The sequence below is a fragment of the Rana temporaria genome, chromosome 4 (genome assembly GCF_905171775.1).
Source record: "Rana temporaria chromosome 4, aRanTem1.1, whole genome shotgun sequence".
Taxonomy (NCBI): domain Eukaryota; kingdom Metazoa; phylum Chordata; class Amphibia; order Anura; family Ranidae; genus Rana; species Rana temporaria.
This window is the reverse complement of record NC_053492.1, coordinates 433,616,800-433,640,552: the sequence shown is the minus strand read 5'-3', so window position 1 is coordinate 433,640,552 and position 23,753 is coordinate 433,616,800. Positions and strand designations below refer to the sequence as shown.

Here is a 23,753-nt window from a genome sequence, read left to right as displayed (position 1 = left end):
TGGACTGGCCAAGCATGTCTCCAGACCTAAACCCCATTGAGCATCTGTGGGGAATGCTCAAACAGAAGGTGAAGGAGCGCAAGGTCTCTAACATCCACCAGCTCTGTGATGTCGTCATGGAGGAGTGGAATAGGACTCCAGTGGCAACCTGTGAAGCTCTGGTGAACTCCATGCCCAGGAGGATTAAGGCAGTGCTGGAAAATAATGATGGCCACACAAAATATTGACACTTTGGGTCAAATTGGAACATTTTCACTCAGGGGTGTACTAACTTTTGTTGCCAGCAGTTTAGACATTAATGGCAGTGTTGAGTTATTTTGAGGGGACAGCACATTTACACTGTTATACAAGCTGAACACTCACTACTTTACTTTGTAGCAAAGTGTCATTTCTTCAGTGTTGTCACATGAAAAGCTATAATAAAATATTTACAAAAATGTGAGGGGTGTACTCACTTTTGTGAGATGCTGTATATTTTTAAGAAGAGCTAATTGGAGTGCGGCTGATTTTTTCCTATTTTCATTCAGCCCAGGTTCACACTGGGTACGATTTGGTACGATTTGAGATGCGATTTCACATGTCAAATCGCATCTCAAATCGGCGGCATTTGCCGGCAATTGTTGGCAATGGCACCGTCCAAATCGGTGCGACGCGGCATCTGCAGCGCTGCATCGATTTCAAAAAGTAGTTCCTGTACTACTTTTTGCGATTTCGGGCCGCGATTTACATTGAACCCTGCACAGATGTCTCTTAAATCGCGGCGAAAATCGCGGCAAAACCGCAGCCGCGAAATCGCGGTAAAATCGCGATTTTACCGCGATTTTGAATTCGCAGCAGTGTGAACCTAGCCTACAGAGTGGAGACGCACTGTGATGGCCGGAACACAGGTTGTCCTTGTGCAGAAGAGGCCAGCCTTGAGCGAAGCTATGGATCTGTGTGTGCTAAAACCAATCCCAAAGGCATTCCAGGAACACACAAAAAATGTGTCCAACTTGCAGTGCCATTGATTGTCAGGCATCGGGCTGCCCTGTGTGTCCGTGATGGTATATCCATCCGCCCAAAGTCGATGTGCCCACCACAGCCGGCTTTCTTCTCCACCAAGGACTACCACACAGCTCCCAGTTCATTACAATCCACTGTGGACTGTCATCCTCTCTCTCCCCCTCACCCGCTTGTGAGTTCTATTTGTTTTATGTGGTATTTTACTTAAAGCGGGGTTCCAACCACAATTAGCATTTTTTAAATGTATGTCCTTTCGTCATGCATTTTTATAATATAAATCCGATCACTTACTATTTTACAATCCGCCGCCGCTCCGCATAGTTATTCATAGTTAGTCATTTTGCTTGTAGGCATTGTGAAGCCCACAAGCACTTACTTCCTGGAAGTCTTGGATGGGGAGTGATAATTGGGTAGCGCACTGCATCCTGGGAAATGATGACACACATTTCCCAGGAGCATTAGAGGGAGATGATGTCAGGATCCTTGGTGATTCCAAAGGCAGATTTTGTGGGACCGCATAGCAACATATACAAAAACAAATCTCCTGCGCTCTGATATTTTCAGGAAGTACTATGAAGTGGTGCAGTTCAATTAAAAGTTATCATCTAGAGTCTTGCAGCCCTCCTCAGAATCGTGGGAATTCATAAAACTATAAAAGAGAAGAAAAAGAGCGGAGGGCGCACCGACCTCGTGTGATACTGATAAAATGTATTTATTCAAATATTAAAATCAATAGTTATACTCGTTCAAACGATTATTCGTGTTCCACTGATGATGCTGGACATCTGCTGTACTCATTTTTAAAGCCTGATTTTAACTCCAATTTTGTGAGTATAACTATTAATTTTAATATTTGAATAAATACATTTTATCAGTATCACACGAGGTCGGTGCGCCCTCCGCTCTTTTTCTTCTCTTTTACCGCATAGCAACAGGCATTTCCAGATGAGTACAATTTTTTTTTTTTTTTTAGGTCTAATGAGCACAATAATGAAAAAAAAATTTTTGGGATGGAAACTCCACTTTAATAAATTGTGCTACACTATGCCGATTTGACGCTTTCTTCCCTTCCTATAAGCTTAATAACTATGAGTAACTATGAGTTACGTTGCCGGATGTGTTGCTTTTAGCTCAGCCCATTCAAATCCTCTGACCCCAGGATCACTAGAGGTCTGATGCCACGTACACACGACCGTTTTTCATGACGAGAAAAGTGCAATTTTTATAAATTTGTCGTGAAAAATGGTCGTGTGTAGGCTACAGAGCATTTTTCTCGACGTGAAAAATGGGCGTTAAAAATTTAGAACCTGCTCTATTTTTTCTCTGCGTTTTTTCACGTCGTTCTATTTCACATTGTGAAAAACGATTGTGTGTAGGCTTTAACGAGGGGTAAAAAAAACGCCCATGCTAAGAAGCGATGTTATGAGACGGGAGCGCTCATTCTGGTAAAACTAGCGTTTGTTATGGAGATAGCACATTTGTCACGCTGTAACAGACTGAAAAGCACGAAGACTGAAAAGCGCTAATCGTCTCTCACCAAACTTTTAGGCCTCGTACACACGATCGAGGAACTCGTCGTAAATTAAACATCGTTTTCCTCGACGAGTTCCTTGTTAGGCTTGTCGAGAATCTTGACAAGCTTTCTTTGCGTACACACTGTCGAGACAAAATCTCGTTCTCAAACATGGTGACGTACATCACGTACGACGGCACTATAAAGGGGAAGTTCCATTCCACTGGCGCCACCCTTGGGGCTGCTTTTGCTAATCTCATGTTACTGCGTGTTAAATAAAAGTTTGGTAAGAGATGATTCGCGCTTTTCAGTCTGTTACAGCGTGACGAATGTGCTATCTCCATTACAAACCCTACTATTACCGAAGGCACGCTCCCATCTCATACTTTATTTTGAGCATGCGCGGGTTTCTAAGCATACACACGAACGTGTTTCTCGTCGTAAACCAGCCTGACGAGAAACACGACAAGGAAATTTAAACTCCCGTCGAGGAAAAAGAGAACTTGTTCTCTTTTTTTCTCGTCGAGTTCCATGACCGTTTTTTCGACGAAAAACATACACACGACCGTTTTCCTCGGCAAAAAAGCTCTGCCACCAAGTTTCTTGATGGATTCTGTCGAGGAAACGGTCATGTGTATGAGGCCTTACTAACACGCAGTAACACAAAATCAGCAAAAGCAGCCCAAAGGGTGGCGCCATTCAAATGGAACTTTCCCTTTATAGTGCCATTGTACGTGTTGTCGTATGTGTTGTACGTCACCAAGCTTTGCTCAAGCATTTTTTTTTCACGATCGTGTGTATGCAAGGCAGGCTTGAGAGGAATCACGTTGAGAAAGATGTCGTTTTTTTTAATGACATGAATAACGGTCGTGTGTACGCGGCATTAGCAATTACATAGGGGTCTGAGGAAGAAACCATGACATGCAGCAGGATACACGGGCACCCAATACCTCCTGACTAAGGCTGCAGCACTGGAACATAGGGAGAGTAGAAGACACGAGCCATCAGACAGATGAATGTATTACCCCTTCTATTGCAGATAACTGACGTTTATTAGGGACCTGTTATTGTTTATTTCCCAATTTAATAAACAGTTAGCTGTCATCAGCTGAAAGAACATTTGGTTCCCTTAGAGGCAGGGAACAGATAAAAACAAATAAAGAATTTTTTGAAGTCATTATGATAAGACGGCTTGTGTCTGCCTTTTTTTTTTTTTTTTTTATTCTTGATATCATCAGTACAAGCTCAGCATTATAAATCTCTATCTAAACATAAGAGATATTTGTAATTGAAAGCCTAATAAACTGCAAAATCTCATTTGTTTAAGTAGAGTGGCTTGGCACAGGTGTGACTTTATGGCTTCTTTACACTTGTCTTTGCTTTTATAGAGCACATTTATTTCAAAATAGAAAAAGAATGCGTAATTATACGGAAAGCAATTGTTCTGAAACAGTGGCCTGGGTGCAATCAATCCTTCCTCTGGTGTATTTATTGGAATCAAAGAACAACATATTGGTTTAAATGCTCGTCTACAGAACTAGTGCTGGGCTGCATCATTTTTTTTTTTTTTTTCCAAAATTGTTTATTTGTAAACAGGGACAAGCCCGCGCAGGCCGACATGGTACAACCATACACACACCACACGTAATAGATTAGGTATACAACGAAAAGTAACAACTGTGCCAATTTATAGCAAAGTATCCGGGTCACGCGACCGGTCCCCACATTTTCTCTTTATTTCAAGAAAGACCCCCTAAAAGGGGGTGTGTACTATTCCAGAGGGTAGAAAGTCAGAACTAAGGACAGAGAGAAAGAGTATCAGGAATCAAGTACTCACCGAGACCGAACTGCCGAGGGTGGTTCACCTTTACGACCAAGCGCGCCCGCCCACTGAGTTTTGGAACAGGTGGCGGAAGCACGAGGCGGTACCGGTGCCAGTGGAGAAGCGTTGACCGGTGACGGTTGTAGATGACAGGTGCTTCTGGGTGACTGCAGACGGAAACAGGAACAAATGATACTGAAGCCGGATAACCGGTACTGAAAGAGTCCAAGAAACAAACTGGAAAGTCCGGGGTGCAAGCCAAGGTTCGGGGAGCAGAGAAGACAGCAGATCCGGGTCACAAGCCAAGAGGTTCAAGGGCAGGAGAAACAACAACAGAGTCCAGGTCACAAGCCGAGGTCGGGGTCAGAAGAGTTCAATAGAGTGGTGAAGCAATCCGAGGTCAGGTTCCAGGTGAGAGGTGAGTCGAACGGAATTCCAACAGGAAATGGTTTCCAGAGACACAGGTTCAGGAAGTAGCTGACGATAAACCAGCAATCTGTCTACTGACAGGAGCTGGTTTAAATAGGGCGGTCACGCTGGTGATTGGCCCCGAGAGGTCACATGCGTATGCGCACACGCCTAAAGTGCCCAGTTAGCCGCCGGGAAGCCAATCTACTACGCTGGTGTGTTAAAGGAGGAAGTACAGCGCTTTGGCCCTGACAAAGAGAAGGAAAGAAGGAGCGGTCAAGGGTAGCAGAGGGGAAATGGGGGGGGGGGGCAGGGGGGGCTCCGGGGGTTGAACTCCCTGAGCACAGGCTCCCCAGGGGTACGCCTGTCGGATCTTACCCAAAAGCCGTCGTATCTTGGTTTGAGGATTCAAACTAAAGATACAACGCGGGAAATTTGAAAGTACGCCGGCGTATCAGTAGATACGCCGGCGTACTTACTCTCTGGATCTGGCCCCTAGTCCCTAATTTCAGACTTGTAGCTGCCCTGGCATACCTGTTCAAGCAAAAGTCCAATACGGACTGAAACTATGTCTGGAACTTAGCTCCGACTGTGGCATGATACTGGCCATACAGATTCTGGTAACTGCATCAGGAATAAACTGATCTATCTCCTTCTTCTCTTCTTTCCCTTGCTACTTCACCTTCTGGTTCTGGACCTCCATCCCTTTTATATCACATAAGACCGGGGGTCAGACTCAGCAAAACCCACCAAGAAAAAAACAAGGAAGTTAACCCCTAACTTCTCACTGAAGTAGCAGTAATCACTACCTGCATACACACCTGTTAGCAATCCAGCAAGATATTGGCTGTGCAGCTTGCCAAGGTTCTACTGGCTGGGCCCACACATTTGTTCTGTACACTCTTTTTGCAGCATGCACGAGCATGGAGCACGAGCTCTCCATAGTCCTTGGAGATTTTGACAACCAGCTGTGCTGTACAGACAAGCTGGATAGTTGATATCTCCCTGGATCGGGGACAGGGGAATATAAGACTGCCTGGGCCCCTACGACAAATGTGTTACTGAACCACTTTACATGAAAAATGTTCATGTCTGACTAGTTTACTTTTAATTCCTAGAATTTCCTATTGTCAGCTGTGAAATTTTAGCCCACGTATAATTAATTTACAGCACATAATAAGTATCTGAGAATTTAACTTGCTTGTTATTAAAGCAAGCTGTTCTTTGACTGTGAACAGAAAAGTGGATTATCGGCAGTAAAGTTTCCCTGGTGTTATGTTATATGCACGCACTATGAGCACAGTTATTTGGAATCATTAACATTCATTATTAGCTCTGTTAGATTATGCAAGTTGGCTGCTTAAAATACATTTGCATAAATATTATTTGAGTTGAAATGTGTGGCAATACTGTATTTAATTGACTTAAGCCAAACTTTTACAAAATCCTAAGAATGTATTTACCATTAATGAGGCGCCTAATGAGCTGTTGTGTGATAATTAAAGGAGAGCAAGCCAGCCTAAAAAAAATCACCAGAAAGCATAAGTGACACAAGGGCATGTCTTATATATTTATTTATTTTTGAAGATCCGGTCATGTTCAGACGGGCGCTGAGGCCCGTACACAGTGAACAGGCCATTTGTTCAATCACCCCCTAGCCAGCAGGTGCTGCGTGCAAGCAGTCTATTCATGTCTATGAGCATGCAGCAACTGCATGTTCACAGCAGCTTGTTCTAATGTGACAGGGGTTGTCGATGTGGAAGAGCTGCCCTGAACACAGATAATGTGCATTTGGGGGGCGCTCAATGGTACCTGCATGCCTGTCACATTAGTACGAGTGGCTGCGATCACACAGCTACTGCATCCTCATAGACATGAATAGACTGCTTGCTTGCAGCACCTGCTGGTAAGGGATGGATAAACAAACAGCCCCTTCACAGTGTACAGACATCAGCTGCCCTCTGCACAAGGCCTTAAAGCGGTGGTTCACCCTTAGAGGGCACTTTTTCCCCTTAGATTCCTGCTCGTTTTTACTAGGGGAATCGGCTATTTGTTTTAAAATATGAGCTGTACTTACCCGTTTACGAGATGCATCCTCTTCGTCGCTTCCGGGTATGGGCTGCGGGAATGGGCGTTCCTTCTTGATTGACAGTCTTCCGAGAGGCTTCCGACGGTCGCATCCATCGCGTCACGATTTTCCGAAAGAAGCCGAACGTCGGTGCGCAGGCGCAGTATAGAGCCGCACCGACGTTCGGCTTCTTTCGGCTACGAGTGACGCGATGGATGCGACCGTCGGAAGCCTCTCGGAAGACTGTCAATCAAGAAGGAACGCCCGCTCCCGAAGACCCATACCCGGAAGCGACGGAGAGGATGCATCTCGAAAACGGGTAAGTACGGCTCATATTTTAATACAAATAGCCGATTCCCCTAGACCGAACGAGCAGGAATCTAAGGGGAAAAGGGGAAACATTTTATAAATGGGTGAACTCCCGCTTTAAGGTCCTTTTACACAAGAGCCACTAGTTCTGTCTAGAAAACTGATGAAAAAAAGTACAAGAAAGCTGAATCCCTAGTGCATTAGTTTAAATATTCATGTTCAGTTCAGTTTACATCAGTATACATCCATGGGCGTCCGCATGGGGGGGCACGCACCTCCCCCGGAGCAAGGTGTCTGCACACGGGGCGCGTGTCCTCACGGTGCACCGCGCCCAGGCGCCGCAAGCTCCCGAAAAGTCACTTACTGTTACATTCAGCAGCAGCGGCGCCGCCCCGACTCCCTAAACTCTCTTATTGCACCTTCCGCTAGCCTCTCTGCTGTCCACTGCACTGGTTGCTAGACTCACCTGCTGATTGGTGTCTAGCAACCAGTGACGTCACATCATGAGGCTGAAGCCCCAGCATTCAGAGCAGAGGAGGAACTTCTTCCTCCTTTGTACCTTGTCAGATTTTGGCTCCACCCACCTCCTCCATCTTCTCCAGGTAGCGCGGCTCAGAGCCTGAGGGAAGGAAGGGAGCACAAATTAAGATGAGATCCCTTGCGCTGCCAAGTGAACAACTAAACTCAATTAAATATATTTTATAGATAAATGATTGTGAAAACTGCTGCTAGACCTTAAGGCCCGAATTCACGTAGATGCGCGTATCTTTGTGCGGGCGTAACGTATCCTATTTACGTTACGCCTCCACAACTTTTCCAGGCAAGTATTCTCAAAAGAAAGTTGTGGCGGCGTAGCGTAAATAGGCCGGCGTAAGCCCGCCTAATTCAAATGTGGTAGATGTGGGCGTGTGTTATGTAAATTTTATGTGACCCCCACGTAAATGACGCTTTTTATGAACGGCGCATGCGCCGTCCGTAAAAGAATCCCAGTGCGCATGCTCCAAATTAACCCGCAAGAAGCCAATGCTTTCCCAGCCCTATTCGCGAACGACTTACGCAAACAACGTAACATTTTTAAAATTTGACGCGGGAACGACGTCTATACTTAACATTGGTACGCCACATGTACGCCTCATATAGCAGGGGTAACTTTACGCCGGGAAAAGCCTAACGTAAATGGCGTATCTGTACTGCGTCGGCCGGGCGTACGTTCGTGAATTCGCGTATCTAGCTGATTTACATATTTCTAGGTGTAAATCAGCGTACACGCCCCTAGTGGCCAGCGTAAATATGCAGTTAAGATCCGACGGCATAAGAGAGTTACGCCGGTCGGATCTAATACAAATCTATGCGTAACTGATTCTAAGAATCAGGCGCATAGATACGACGGCTCAGACTCAGAGATACAACGGCGTATCTGGAGATACGCCGTCGTATCTCCTTTGAGAATCTGGGTCTAAGTGTACACAGTGCACAAAAAATGGGTATGAGTGAACAGTGATCAGTGCAACTTTCTAAATATAAAGAAATAAATAAATTCAACTGATAATGATAAATAAACAAAGTGCACAATATCAAAATAATGTGAACAACTAATGATTATGCTGTGTAAAAAGTCCTTCCCAATAATGTGTTAAAACGATGTGTCAAATGATTCTTCTGTGTTCAATCATCGTAATTCTTGTAAACGTAATGCTCCCAGAGCTCATACCTCAATGAGGAATACAGTTGGCCTTATCGATCTCCTAAGGTCAGGACGATTCTCCAACTCCTAATCTCGCAAGGAAAATTTGGTTCCTGACATTGCCGAGTCCAGTTGTGATGGCAACTTTCAAGCTCACAATCACATGGTGGTTTCAAGGTTTCCAATGTTATATAGGGATAAAGAAAAAAACTCCCCCTACAGTTAGAAAAACATATGAGGTCACACATAAACCCTACAGCGCCCCCTAGTGGTTAACTCCTAAACTGCCATTGTCATTTTCACAATAAACAATGCATTTTATAGCATTTTTTGCTGTGAAAATGACAATGGTCACAAAAATGGGTCAAAATTGTCCGATGTGTCCGCCATAATGTCGCAGTCACAAAAAAAATCGCTGATCGCCGCCATTAGTAGTAAAAAAAATAATAATAAAAATGCAATAAAACTATCTCCTATTTTGTAAACGCTATAAATTTTGCGCAAACCAATCGATAAACGCTTTTTGCGATTTTTTTTTTTACCAAAAATAGGTAGAAGCATACGTATCGGCCTAAACTGAGGGGAAAAAAATGTTTTTTTTATATCTTTTTGGGGGATATTTATTATAGCAAAAGGTAAAAAAATATTGAATTTTTTTCAAAATTGTTGCTCTATTTTTGTTTATAGCGCAAAAAATAAAAACCGCAGAGGTGATCAAATACCACCAAAAGAAAGCTCTATTTGTGGGAAAAAAAGGACGCCAATTTTGTTTGGGAGCCACATCGCACGACCGCGCAATTGTCAGTTAAAGCGAGTGCCGAATCGCAAAAACTGGCCAGGTCCTTTACCTGCATAAAGGTCCGGGTCTTAAGTGGTTAATTGTGCTGCAACCGCCATAGGCATGTTTAAATAGAGGTGAATGGACTAATTTTTTTCATATCATCACAAAAAGTCCTCAAAGCAACATAAACTATTTTCAATTTTTTTCTAAATAGACATAGGTAAAGCCGAACAAATAAAAAACATATCCCCCGCCTAAGTTATTCTGTATTTTGTGTATTGAAGAACGTATTACGCTGTTTACCAGTGAGTAAGTAGGGCAAATTAAATTTACCTAATGCAGTCCAATTTACCTTGATCAGATGGAATACTAAGTGCTTTTACTATTATGATGTGCAGTGAGTGGGGTGAAATGATAGAAAGGGCTTTATAAAGAATTGATTTAATCTCTGTCTGCTGGGACTGAATTCTTATGAATACATCTGGACTTCCGCAGAAAAACTCGTCTGAACTCTCTGGTGTATAAGTTTCACTAATTAATGTACGCTTTCCCAGAAACATTAATATGGAGCAAATCTTGGAAAGGATGTATTATGCTTTAGTTCTGAACCTTCTCTTTCTTCTCTAAAGCCCAACTCTATCCATAAATAGAAAATTCAGAGACAGTCTGGAGGAAGAAGCCCCATATGGGGAACCCTTCTAAATTTTGGACAGTATTAATGTCCATGTCCAGTACCATATCCTATGTATAGACATCAAGAAAAAAATGAACTACAAAAAATCAGGACTTTAACCACTTCCATACCAGGTACTTACGCAGCTTCCCGCCCAAGCCAATTTTCAGCTTTCAGCACTGTCGCACTTTGAATGGCAATTGCGCGGTCATGCTACACTGTACCCAAACAAAATTAGCGTCCTTTTTCCCCCACAAATAGAGCTTTCTTTTGGTGGTATTTGATCACCTCTGCAAATTTTATTTTTTTGCGCAACAACTAAAAAAAGGCTGAAAATTTGGAAAAAAAAATACGTTTTTATTTTTTTCTGTTAATTTTTTTGTAAATAAGTTTTCTCTTTCAATTACGGGCACTGATATGGCGGCACTAATGGGCACCGATGAGATGGCACTGATGGACATCGATGAGGTAGTACTGACGGGCACAGATGAGGTGGCACTGATTGGCGGCGCTGGTATGCGACACTGATGGGCACTCATAGGCGGCACTGATGGGCACACATAGGCGGCACTGATGGGCACACATAGGCGGCACTGATGGGCACACATAGGCGGCACTGATGGGCACTCTTGGGCGGCACAGATGGGCACTCATAGGCGGCACAGATGGGCACTCATAGGCGGCACAGATGGGCACTCATGGGCGGCACTGATGGATACTTATGGGTGGCACAGATGGGCACTGATAGGTGGGCACTGGGCATGGATGGGCACTGTGGGGTGGCACTGATGGACACTGGGGTGGCACTGATGGACACTGGGGTGGCGCTGATGGACACTGGGGTGGCAGCACTGATTTTTGCCAGGTTGCCAGTCAGTGCCCATTTGTGGGCACTGACTGGCATCTTTTTTTTAATGCTTTTTTTTTTTTAGACTTTTTTTTTTTTTTTTTTGCAGGCTTTTTTTTTTTTTTTTTTTGCCCACCCTGGTGCTCCAGGGTGGGCATCCCTGGTGGTCCAGTGTGGCGATCCGAGGGGGGGCTGCGCTGATAAACAATCAGCGCGAACCCCCCCTGTCAGGAGAGCCGCCGATCGGCTCTCCTCTACTCGCGTCTGTCAGACGCTAGTGAGGAAGAGCCGATCAACGGCTCTTCCTGTTTACATCGTGATCAGCCGTGATTGGACACGGCTGATCACGTGGTAAAGAGTCTCCGCCGGAGGCTCTTTAAAGAGATCGGAGATGCAGGGTGTCAGACTGACACCCCGCATCACCGATCGCCGCGATGCGCGCCCCCACGGGCGCGCGCGGCATGAAATCCTGCAGGACGTTCTATAACGTCCTGTCAGGATTTCATAACCACTTCCCGGACGTAAATCGGCTATAGGCCGGGCGGGAAGTGGTTAATGGTACCACACAAATGATAAAACAAGATTTTATTCTGACAAATGTTAAAAAGCAGTTGAATTATAGTAATGATTGTAAAAATACATGTATTATACAGCTTCAATTGATTTCCAATTCACAGCATGCTTTACTCATCATCCATGACCCCATAAGGTGATGAGATTCTTGCTGGAAGTTCAACGCGTTTCATGGGTCAACGGCTCCATCAGGAAGGCAAGCACAAAGGGCCAAATCCACAGCCCCGCAGCGCAACGTAACTTAAGTGATTTAAGTTACACTGCTGCAAATTTCCTAAGTTAGGTATCGATCCACAACACACTTACCTGGAAATTTGCGGCGGTGTAACTCAAATCCGTCCGGCGCAAGGCGCGCCGAATCTAATGGGGCGAGTCCCATTTAAATTAGGCGCGCTCCCGCGCCGGACGTACTGCGCATGCTCCGTCCGTTAGTGCATTGCGCTAACTGACGTCGCTCCGACGTCATTTGCTTAGACGGTAACGTAAATGGCGTCCAGCGCCATTCATGGACGTCTTACGCAAACGACATAGAGTTTGAATTTTCGACGCGGGAACAACGGCCATACTTAATAGGGCTTAGTCAAATAGGACTCAGCCCTATTTTACACGGCGTAACTCGGCGTAAACGACGTAGCATTAGAGCGACGGGCTCGTCGGAGCGTTCGTGGATCGCCGTAAGTGTTCATTTGCATATTCTAGGCCGGCCGCAATGGCCTCGCCACCTAGCGGCCGGCCTAGAATTGCATCCTTAAGATCCGACAGTGTAATTCAATTACACATGTCGGATCTTCTGTCTATCTCTTGGAAACTGATTCTGTGGATCAGTTCCAAAGATAGAAACAGGGATACGACGGCGTATCAGTAGATACGCCGGCGTATCCCTTTTGTGGATTACCCCCAAAGAAACTGTAGAATTATAGAAAAAAAATTATTGATATCTACTTCCAATTATTATTATTTTTTTAAAACAGTTGTCATTTTGAAACCACAGTTACATGATTACATACCTATATACATACATATATAGCAATCACATACACACAAGGTTGTAATAAAGTTGTACGACTTCTGATTGCATCCTCATGAAAGGTAAATATTACAGGCCAGTAATAGGTGACCCAGGGGTCTGGCAACTGGCCATAGGTTCAAGAGATGAACGCCTATGATGGTATACTGGAGGTAAAAGGAGGGGTATACGTTCATCTTATCAGGGGTCATGGATGATGAGTAAAGCATGATGTGGTATGGAAATCAATTGAAGCTGTATAATACAGTGCCTTGAAAAAGTATTCATATCCCTTGACATTTTCCACATTTTTGTCATGTTACCACCAAAAACATAAATGTATTTTATTGGGATTTTATGTGATAGACCAACACAACGGGGCACATAGGGCCAGATTCTCGTATCTCCGCGCAATTTTGGGCAGGCGTAACGTATCTGATTTACGTTACGCCACCGCTACTTACACGGACAAGTGCTGTATTCTCAAAGCACTTGCTCTGTAAGTTGCGGTGGCCCGCCCAATTCAAATTTGGATCAGGGGGGCGTGTTTTATGTAAATCTACTGTGACCCGACGTGATTGACGTTTTTCCCGAACGTTTTTCCCGAACGGCGCATGCGCGAAACATGTTGAGCAAAGTAAGAACTAATATCCCGCATATACTGGACCCAGTTTCAAGGACACAAATCCTATATGCACTTTTACTGTTTAATGTTTATGTATTCTCATGATGTGAACGTACTTGCATTATTATAAGGTTTTGGAAGTGTTATTGGAATACCCGCTGGGTCCCCATGCTGATGTAATACTGTATTATAAGTTTAGATACTTTTTTTATATATATTTTCTACAATAAATATCTAGAGTCAATTTTTTCGAGTTTAGATTAGTTTCCATTTTCATAATACCGGGACGTTGCATCCACAGCAATCAGTCACCCTGTGATGATGCATATTTTGGCAAGGTCCATTCAAGCTGAAGTTAGAAGCTGATTGGCTACCATGCACAGCTGCATCAGATTTTGCACTCTCTGGCCCAGATTCTCAAAGGGCTTACAACGGCGCAACGCCATGTATGCCGTCGTAAGTCCTAATCTGGGCCGTTGTATCTATGCGACTGATTCTTAGAATCAGTTACGCATAGATATCCATTAGATCCGACAGGCGTAAGGCTCTTACGCTGTCCGATCTTAAATGCAATTTTTTTTTGTCCACTAGGTGTCGCCTCCATCGTTTTCCCCGTCGAGTATGCAAATTAGCTAGATACGCGAATTCCCGAACGTACGCCCGGTCGACGCAGTGAAGTTACGACGTTTACGTTAGGTTTGCCCGGCGTAAAGTTGCCCCTGCTATATGAGGGGCAACCAATGTTAAGTATGGCCGTCATTCCCGCGTCGAAATTTAAAAATGTACGTTGTTTGCGTCAACTTTACACGCAAGTGCTTTGTGAATAAAGCACTTGCCTGTAAAACTTGCGGCGGCGTAACGTAAATGAGATATAGTTACAGTTTTGCGCGATTCTACGAGAATCTGGGCCTTTGGTTTTAGTAAATCAACCCCATTGTATATCATCAGTGTTCTCTGCTTTGCTTCACTGAATAATATTCTGTTGATTGCACATTGATGTTCTGTTGATTGCACATTGCCTGACCTTCCCATTCTTCTACATTTTTTGTACCTGCAGGTAGGGGAATTCAGGATGCACGCTGCCGAATGGACAGCCAACGTCACAGCTGAGTTCAAAGAGACCCGAAGACGCTTGAGCGTGGAGATCTATGACAAGTTCCAACGGGCTACCTCCGTTAAACGCAAACTATCAGCGGAGCTCGGGATGAGCCCCACCCAGGAGATGACCCCGTGCAAGAGAACCTTGTCCGTGAACCACCTGAGCAGCGAAAAAGAGACCCTGTCATCTATGACTAAATACGACAGTATCTACCTGAATGGCTTGACTCCACACTGTGCTACTGAGGAGATCGCTGTGATCGAAAACTTTAAGTAGCACCCCTGCACCAACTCCACCTACAAATGCTACATTCGCCATAGATAAGACTACCAGCATTTCTGCATGAGCTCGGAATCAATGTAGACAGAATATACATAGTTCATAATGGCTACTACGTTCGACAACGTCTAATGCCTTTCTATGCCCAGACTATTTTTATTTTCTAATGTGCCATAAAAACCTGCAACATTACGGAAATATAATCTTCATAATTTTGGTAAACCTGTTAATGTTCGAGATCAGCTTGGCGAAGGAATGGATTGTTTTACGGACTACATTTTTGTAACTGGAAAAATCATTAAGATACTGTACAGCCTTTAACCTAAGAAACTTCATATCAGTGCCTTAAAACGTAAAGAAACACAACCTCCATAGCTGATTTTTTTCTTTTTTTTTTTTTTAATTAAAGGGGATCTGTCAGGATGGCAATTACCTGCAACAGAAAATGCTCCTATATCATGTTGGAGGGCACAATTGCCCAAATACTGGAAGTGGTGCTGCATCTGGGGAAAAAACACACCACCGCACCATAACGCAAAGTCTGTGACCAGCACTGCTTCTGGGAGTTGGGCAGTGAGAGGTAATAGCCATCCAGACGGGTGCCCTTTAAACTGGGGAATGTATTTTATTGGCTTATTCTTGTTGCTTTGATGAATAACTACAGCAGTGCCTCAATGCAAGGCAGGAAAAGACAGGATGGCAAAGGAATTTAAAGGATAAATCCACCCAGCGGTTACTGAGGAGTAATACTTTAGACAGATTTCCGAAAACAATACATATTTAAATAACTCCTTTATTCAGCAGTATATGGGCATCACAATCTCACCATTCCCTGTTTTCAGTAATCAGACTGACGGTTGACCATGAATATAAAACATTGCCTGCAGAGAACCGTATTTTATGGCTGGTCCCATGTTGTGTAATACTAAACTAGCAGCAGGTGGCATTGTAGATGAATTCCGCAAATTAGCGCTAGAAGTTCCGTTCAATTTATCTGCATGAGGAGGTGACTCCTAAATCTTATTAGAACTTCAGTGATCTCTTTAGCTGCAGACACAGTAAAGCAATTCATCTTTAAATTTACAACTGATCTGAGCCCCATTAACATGATGCCGTGCTTCATACATAGGGCCCTTTCATTTCAATGGGACAGCCTATTCATTTTAATGGGCTGCCCCACACGTGGCAAATGTGGCAAAGAAGCTCATCCACCTTTGAGAACTTTTGCCATTATTGCCACTCTTTATTTTAACGCGCAAAACCACGTGTTTTGCTTGTCACATTTGGGGTACAAAACCACGTGTCTTGCTTGTCACTAGGCAACATGAAATATATGCACTTTGTGAATGGTCCCGCAGCCTTCTGAGATCTGTGACATGTCCCAGAAGGCTGCGGGCAAAGAGAGGGAGGCCATAACTTCTGCTCGGATTGCCTAGGATATCCTATCAAAAATAATTATGTACCAAATGTGGTAGAGGGGGGGGGGGGGTGAATTTCCGCTTCATGAACATGTAAATATTTGAATGCCCATAGCCTGGCAAAACTTCTACTTTAAAGTGGATGTAAACCCTCACATATACCTAGTGAAGTGAACAGCCTCAGATGATACACAGAGAATAAACAAATCTCCCTACTAAAGTTTAACATGTATATCTGCTGTCTTCAGCTTTATATACTGTTTAGAAAGTGCACATTGTGTTAGGAGATTTTCTCTTCCTGGTTAGCACTGCAGTGAAACCTCGGCATACAGCCAAGATAGCTGATTGAAGGAAAGGGTCACACCCCTCTCCTCATAGGTAGAGACTTTCAGCTCTGTACATTGAATGGTTCAGGGCTCTGCTAATCTATTTGTAGCAACCTCCCCTACACAAAACTCAGGCTGCTTTTATCATATGTGACGGAGAACTTGTCAGGAGTTATCAGGCTGATAACAGAAGAACGGAGCAGGAGACAGCTACAGGGACATAGTGCTTTGAAGAGTGATAACAAAACACTGCAGATATATGTGCGCAGCTCAAATTTCATGAATAGGGTTTACATCCGCTTTAAAGTATACCTGTTCTGAGTCAAATAAAAAACGTTTGACACTATTGTATAGGATCAAACATTGCATCAGCAAGCACCATAAAACATTTGTACTTACCATAGCCTCCTTAAGCCTTGGTTCACACTGCGTCATGCAACTCGAGAGTTCAAAGTTGCATGACAAGTCGTGCCCCATTAGCGGCAATAGAAGTGACTTGAGTCTTAAGGCATCAGCATACCTAGACATTTTGGACAATTTCATGCTCCCAACTTTGTGGCAACAGTTTGGAGATGGCCGCTTCCTGTTCCAACATGACTGCACACCAGTGCACAAAGCAACGTCCATAAAGACACGAATGAGCGAGTTTGAGATGGAGGAACTTGACTGGCCTGCCTCAATCCGACAGGTGTTCCAATACTTTTGACAATATAGTGAGTGTAACTCAATACAGAACATGCTCACCAAGTGTGGATACTAACCCTTTATACAAACACATTCTCTGGGAGTTGACCCTTGGTATACCAGCTTAGCTTGACAATTGTATCACAAGAACGGTCACGCTCCATTGAGTAAAGTCCTTAGAAACTTTTACTGAGCAATGTAAAAGACATGCAACGTCAGTCAGAAAAGCAAAGGAGGAATGCATTTCACACTTGAGCTTATTGTTATTTAGAAAAAATGCCATGTGTGCAAAAACGCATAGGTTTCTTGACTGCTCTTCCCAGTGCTGTTACCGTGAAGGCTCACTAAAGGATCCTAAGGGCCCTTTCACACGAGCAGACCGTTCAGGTCCGTCTGCCAGTTTTTTTAGGCAGACCTGCATGGGCACTCCATGCTCCTATGGAGCCACGGATGTCAGCGGTGACATCCGACCAGATCTGATCCACCAAAGTGTGACGGAGGAAAACCCTACTTTTCCTTCCGTCTGGCGGTTTGGATCGGTGACAACAGACTCTACGGTCTGTCGTCATCCGATTCCCCCATAGGGGAGAGCGGGGCTCTGACAGGTCGGTCCCTGCACAGTGTGCAGAGGCAGACCTGTCATCTTCCTGCTCAGCGGGGATCCACGGAGCGATCCCTGCTGAGCAAAGCGGAGCCTGCACCTCCTTTCCTGGTGCTCATCAGAAATGTAGAATTCATCAGGCAGACAAGGTGAATTGCAATAGACGTCACATAGTAGGAGAGACAACCAAGCACAGCAAGGTCACACATCACTGCCACTCTCCACATTCAGTTATTACAATTTCCATCTGCAGCTTTTACCTGTACTGCTCACATCTACCTCTCCATATACATTCACCCCTCTACTGCAAGAGACCTGAATGAAGTCACATTTCTTCTCAACACTTAAAAGGGGTGTAAAGGTTTGTTTTTTATTTTATAGATAGGTTCCTTTAACCAATTGTAGTGCATTGTTGGTTCACTTACCTTTTCCTTCGATTTCCCTTCTAAAAAAAATTTTCTTTGTCTGAATTTCCCACTTCCTGTTTCTCCTCAGTAAGCTTGCCACTATCATCCGAGCAGTGGTTAGTCAGCCAGAACAGCTTACTGAACAGCTTACTGAGGAGGAACAGGAAATGAGAAATTCAGACAAAGAAAACAAAGAAAAAAAAACATTTAGAAGGGAAATCGAAGGAAAATGTAAGTGAACCAACAATGCACTAGCTTAAAGCAACCTATTTAAAAAATAAAAAACAAACCTTTACAACCCCTTTAAAATAGAACTCAACTGTATCGCATACTGGAAACAATATTTCATTATTTTTTTAGATTTACAGCAAACCCATCCATCCATGTCTCCATGCCTAATTTTGTTGAGCAATCACTTTGAACTCTAGTATTTCTAGCTGCTGCCATATTGAGTAAGGGCAGAAGATTGATGTAGCATTCCCTTCTTGGAATCCATCTGTCCCTAACTCAGACATGCAAGCAGGGGGGTGTGCTTAGCTGAGAAAGACCCTCCTCCCCTACTTTAGATGAAAGAAAAAATTGCCATGAGGACTCCTGCGATGTATAACATCATTGTGGCCTAGGCCAGAAACCAGGAAGTAACTAAAGAAATGTAAAACAAGTAAATATAAAATACCCTTCTTCTTTTTTTTTTTTACTAATGCTAACAGCATAAGGATTAAAAATTGTTGCTGATTTTAAGAGTTTAGTTAATGCTGAACTCCAGGCAACTTCTGAAATGAGTCTGTAATAAGCTTAACCCTATTCTGTATACTCTTCTCATCCTGCACCAGGAAACTGTCTGTGAAAACAGCGATCCTATGCTGAACCACACAGCACCAGAACACATTGATCTAGGGGAATGAGTGTGAAAAGAAGGGGTTAATGACCATTCATGTACAGCAGTAACACACCTCCCAACATTTTGAGATGGGAACGAGGGACACTTATTAGCCAAAGTATGTAGGCATAGGACACACCCCTGGGAATTATATAAAAAAGTAACAAAATTATACAGAATTAGGCCTCATTCACACTTGGCGGACTCCGTCGCCTGCTCCCATCGGCTCAGCGGGAGATCAGTCCGCAGATCTCCACTGAGCCGACGGATGGCAAGCTTCTCTCTGCTCACTGAGTGGGGAGGGGATTGTCTGGCACTGCTGTGTCCTATGGAGCGCTGCCTCACTGTGCGCCACTACATGCCTCACTGTGCCAAATTACATGCCTCAGTGTGTCACTGCTTACCTTATCCGTGACATGCAGACCGCGGCCGTCCATTTTTCAAAAGCCCCGCCTCCTCTTTCTGCTGTTCCGTGATAGGCGGAACACTCAGGAGACACTGTGTTCAGTGTTCCACCTATCACGGATGCCCTCTCGTCCTCGCGGCTTTTGAAAAATGGACGGCCGCGGTCTGCATGTCATGAATAAGGTAAGCATGTTAGGTTACTGGCGTATAAGACGACCCCCGACTTTAAAGAAGAATTTCAGGGGTTAAAAAGTCGTCTTAGGCCTCGTACACGCGACCGAACATGTCTGCTGAAACTGGTCCGCGGACCAGTTTCCGCTGACATGTTCGATCGTCTGTACGGCCGACCGGACAATTTTCCAGCGGACAAATGTTTCTTAGCATGCTAAGAAACATGTCCGCTGGAACCATGTCCGCCGGACATGTCCGATGGTCAGTATGACTCATCGGACATGTCTGCTCTCCCGAGAACCCGCGCATGACGTCGAAGTGATTTGACGCATGCGCGGAAGCATTGAACTTCCGCGTCAGAGAACGTCGGTGTCGTATACGTCACCGCGTTCTCTGTCCGCTGGGATTTTGGTTTGATGGTGTGTACAACCATCAGACCAAAATCTGCTAGCGGACATGTCCGATGAAAACGGTCCGTGGACCGTTTTCATCGGACAGATCCGCTCGTGTGTACAAGGCCTTATACGCCGGAAAATATGGTATATAAATCAGACCAAACTGAGGGACAAATGAGGAGGAAAGAGGGACAGAGGGACATTGTTCCAAATCAGGGACAGTCCCTTGAAATCAGGGACAGTTGGGAGCTATGCAGTAAAGTTGGCTACACACACAGCAATAATTCTAGCAGTTTCAGTCATTTTCAAACAGCTTTTAAAAAAACAATCCAATGGATGAACACAACCTACCACCATCCTTTCCATACGGAAAGAAATGTAAATATTACTAGTGGTAGGTGCCTTGTTCCAATTGATTTTCTGAATCAATGTGCTCTGGGATGGAATGTTGGCAAACAAATATTTGTGTGATGACATACAGAGAGTTATAGCTGGTCTAGAGGTTTAGAAACTCATAGAAGTGTCTGGCCTAGATTATCGTACGGCCGCTCTACGTTGCGTGGGCGTAGCGTATTTACGCTACGCCGCCGCAACTTAGAGAGGCAAGTGCTGTATTCACAAAGCACTTGCGTCTAAAGTTACGGCGGCTTAGCGTAAATGGGCTGGCGTAAGCGCGCGTAATTCAAAGTAGGCTGGTAGGGGGCGTGTTGTATTTAAATGAGGCTTGACCCCTTGTAGATGCATGGCCGAACGAACGGCGCATGCGCGCGCATGCTCAGTATCACGTCGTATTTACGCCCAAAGATATGTCGGCGCAATGCCTGTGACATGAACGTAACTTACGCACAGCCCTATTCGCGTACAACTTACGCAAACGATGTAAAAAGATACGCTTGTTCCGACGTTCATACTCTGCATGGGCTGCGCCACCTAGAGACATGCTTTATCTTTATGCCGGCGTATGTCTTATGTAAATGGCGTAACTAATTGCGACGGGTGTACGTACATTCGTGAATCGGCGTATCTTGCTCATTTACATATTCAACGCGGATATCAAGGAAGTGCCACCTAGTGGCCAGCGTAATTATTGCAACCCAAGATACGACGGCGTAGGAGACTTACGCCGCTCGTATCTTGGCCAAATCTATGCGTAACTGATTCTATGAATCAGGCACATGGATACGCCGGTGGACATTCGGACTTACGACGGCGTATCTGGAGATACGCCGTCGTAAGTCTTTGTGAATCTGGGCCTCTGTGTTTGCCAATTTGCCTACCATAACAGCAATAATAAACCAGCCCAAGTTGGCAGCTTTGATCTTGAAGCACACAGCAGAAGCCCCATGAATGTTATCTACAAATTATGACTTTCACATAGTTTCAGAATAGACACGTCTTGCACAAAGCAGTTCCTAGAAGATGATCAGACATAGTTCATTGTATTTTAGGTTGGTGGCAATTCTATCTACTATGCAGCAGTATATCACATTTGAAGGACTACCTGAGCTTCTGAAGACCACTTTCAAGGACTTCTGATAAGTACTTATAGTTTATGGTGCCTGCATTTACTTATTGGTTACTTCTTTGTTCAGCACAAGATTGCTTTAACGCACATAGGGTACAACCCAAAATATTGGAATTTCCAGTTTTCCTGGAGTTCCATACCACATTAAATTCCATTAAAATGAAGGCTAATGCCGGGTACACACGATCAGAATTTCCGACAAGAAAAATGGTGGATTTTTTCTGATGGGATGTTGGCTCAAACTTGTGTTGCATACACGCGGTCACACAAATCTTGACGGAAATTCCGACCGTCAGGAACGCAGCGACGTACAAGACGTACGACGAGCCGAGATCAATGAAGTTCAATAGGCAGTTCGGCTCTTCTGCTTGATTCTGAGCATACGTGTTTTTTTTTCCGCGTCGGAATTGCATACAGACAAGCGGATTTTCCAATAGGAACTTTTTTCGTCGGAAAAATAGAGAACCTGCTCTCAATCTTTTGTTGGCGGAAATTCCGACAGCAGAAGTCCGATCGACCAAAAGCTCACATCGGATTTTTCTTGTTGGAATTTCCGATCGTGTGTACGCGGCATTATGCTCATTAGCTGGACGATTTACCTACTCTGTACTTTGTAGGGGTGGCATATTTTTTTCCCCACTTACAGTTCTCAGTGTCAGAATATTTTCTATTTGCAAAACGGTACAAAAAAGTTTTCCCATTAGGAAGGCATACTAAAAAGTTTGACCTTTAGGTAAAGTGAACCTCATTTGGCCAAATCTATGGTGCTCATCATAGCTGATAGTATAAACTTTCAGAAGGATCCTTTTCCTTCATCCTCATTCATCTTTCAAAGGGCAGCACAGTGGTGTAGTGAGTAGCACTTTCGCCTAGCAGCAAAAGGGTCGCTGGTTCGAATCCCGACCACGACACCATCTGCCTGGAGTTTGCATGTTCTCCCTGTGCCTGCGTGGGTTTCCTCCGGGTACTCCGGTTTCCTCCCACACTCCAAAGACATGCTGGTAGGTAAATTGGATCTCGTCCAAAAATTGGCCCAGTACAGGCATACCCCACTTTTAAGTATGCAATGGAATTTATTTACTATCGCTGGAAAGTGCAAAATCAGGCTCACTTCTGCATATAAACCAATGAGCTTCTAACCCCAGCTTGTTCAATTAACCCTGGTAATAAAACCTGGAAGCTCATTGGTTTCTATGCAGAAGTGAGCCTGATTTTGCACTCTCCAGCGATAGTAAATAAACCCCATTGTGTACTTAAAAGTGGGGTATGCCTGTGTATATATGTATATCTGTGTGTCCCAAGCGTGTCGGGATCCTACGGGGTAAAATGACCGCACCAGCCAAGCAGACACTGGCTGGAAAAAGCGCCTAGAGGCGATTTAGTTCGCATGTGCAGCGCTATACAAGTCATTCATCTTCTGATCTGCTAAGCCAGGTATCCAAACGTGACTTTCTAAAGCCCCCACATGGTAAAGCACAAACGTGCCAATAGGTTGTTTGTGCCACAGTCCGTATAGTACAAATTGTAATGGGAGAATGTGTCTAACCTTCAAAATACTTGCGTGAATTTTTTTTATTGGAACTCTGGGCTGCATTTTGATGGCAGAAGATGGATGAAAAAAATGTACCTGCTGACAGTGACTGTTAGGTAGCTCTACTACTTTCTTCAAATGAGAATACAGGTTTTCTTTAGCACTGCCACCCAAAACCATTGGGTGTATTTGTCCTTTGAAATGTTTAGTACTCGCATGCAGAGCTTTAAAAAGGACCTGTCACCTACTCACTGTGGATTTTCATGGGAATTAGCCAATCAGCTGCTTAAAAATAATGGCATTCATTTAACACAAGGTACAAACACTCAAAAAAGGCAGTACAGATGGCGATGTTCACCTTGCAGCAACCCAGGCAACCAATCAGATTTCAGTTTACCAAGGTCAGTGAATCTGTGAAATTTGACTAGTTGTTATGTGTTGCCATCCATCAGTGGTAAACGTGTACCTAGAAAATGGTTGCCACTTTTTTTATGTAGGTAACCTATCTATATTAAGGCACTGGGCTATCATTCACTATAATTCAAGAATTATCCATGGAATTGATGTTTTATGCTGGAAATGGTGGAGCTATCACTTGTGTTAGCTTACGATTTTGTAAACTTGGATTAGGACAGTTTGTGAAGAAGAAGGAAGGGAATTCGCTGTGATCTACAAAATAAAATGCATTTCTACATCATAAATACCACAACAAAATAGACAT

At 44.1% G+C, this 23,753-nt stretch overlaps 1 protein-coding gene across 1 annotated transcript in view; it reads left to right on the top strand.

The window, feature by feature from the left end:
* The window catches only part of KCNK2 (potassium two pore domain channel subfamily K member 2), a 205,922-nt gene extending 190,867 nt beyond the window's left edge, over positions 1 to 15,055 (top strand). The window contains exon 7 of the mRNA XM_040351449.1: positions 14,369 to 15,055. Within this exon, the coding sequence (XP_040207383.1) occupies positions 14,369 to 14,686 (318 nt within the window). The 3' untranslated portion in view covers positions 14,687 to 15,055. The remainder of the gene's footprint in view (positions 1 to 14,368) is intronic.
* The last annotated feature ends 8,698 nt before the right edge of the window (positions 15,056 to 23,753 follow it).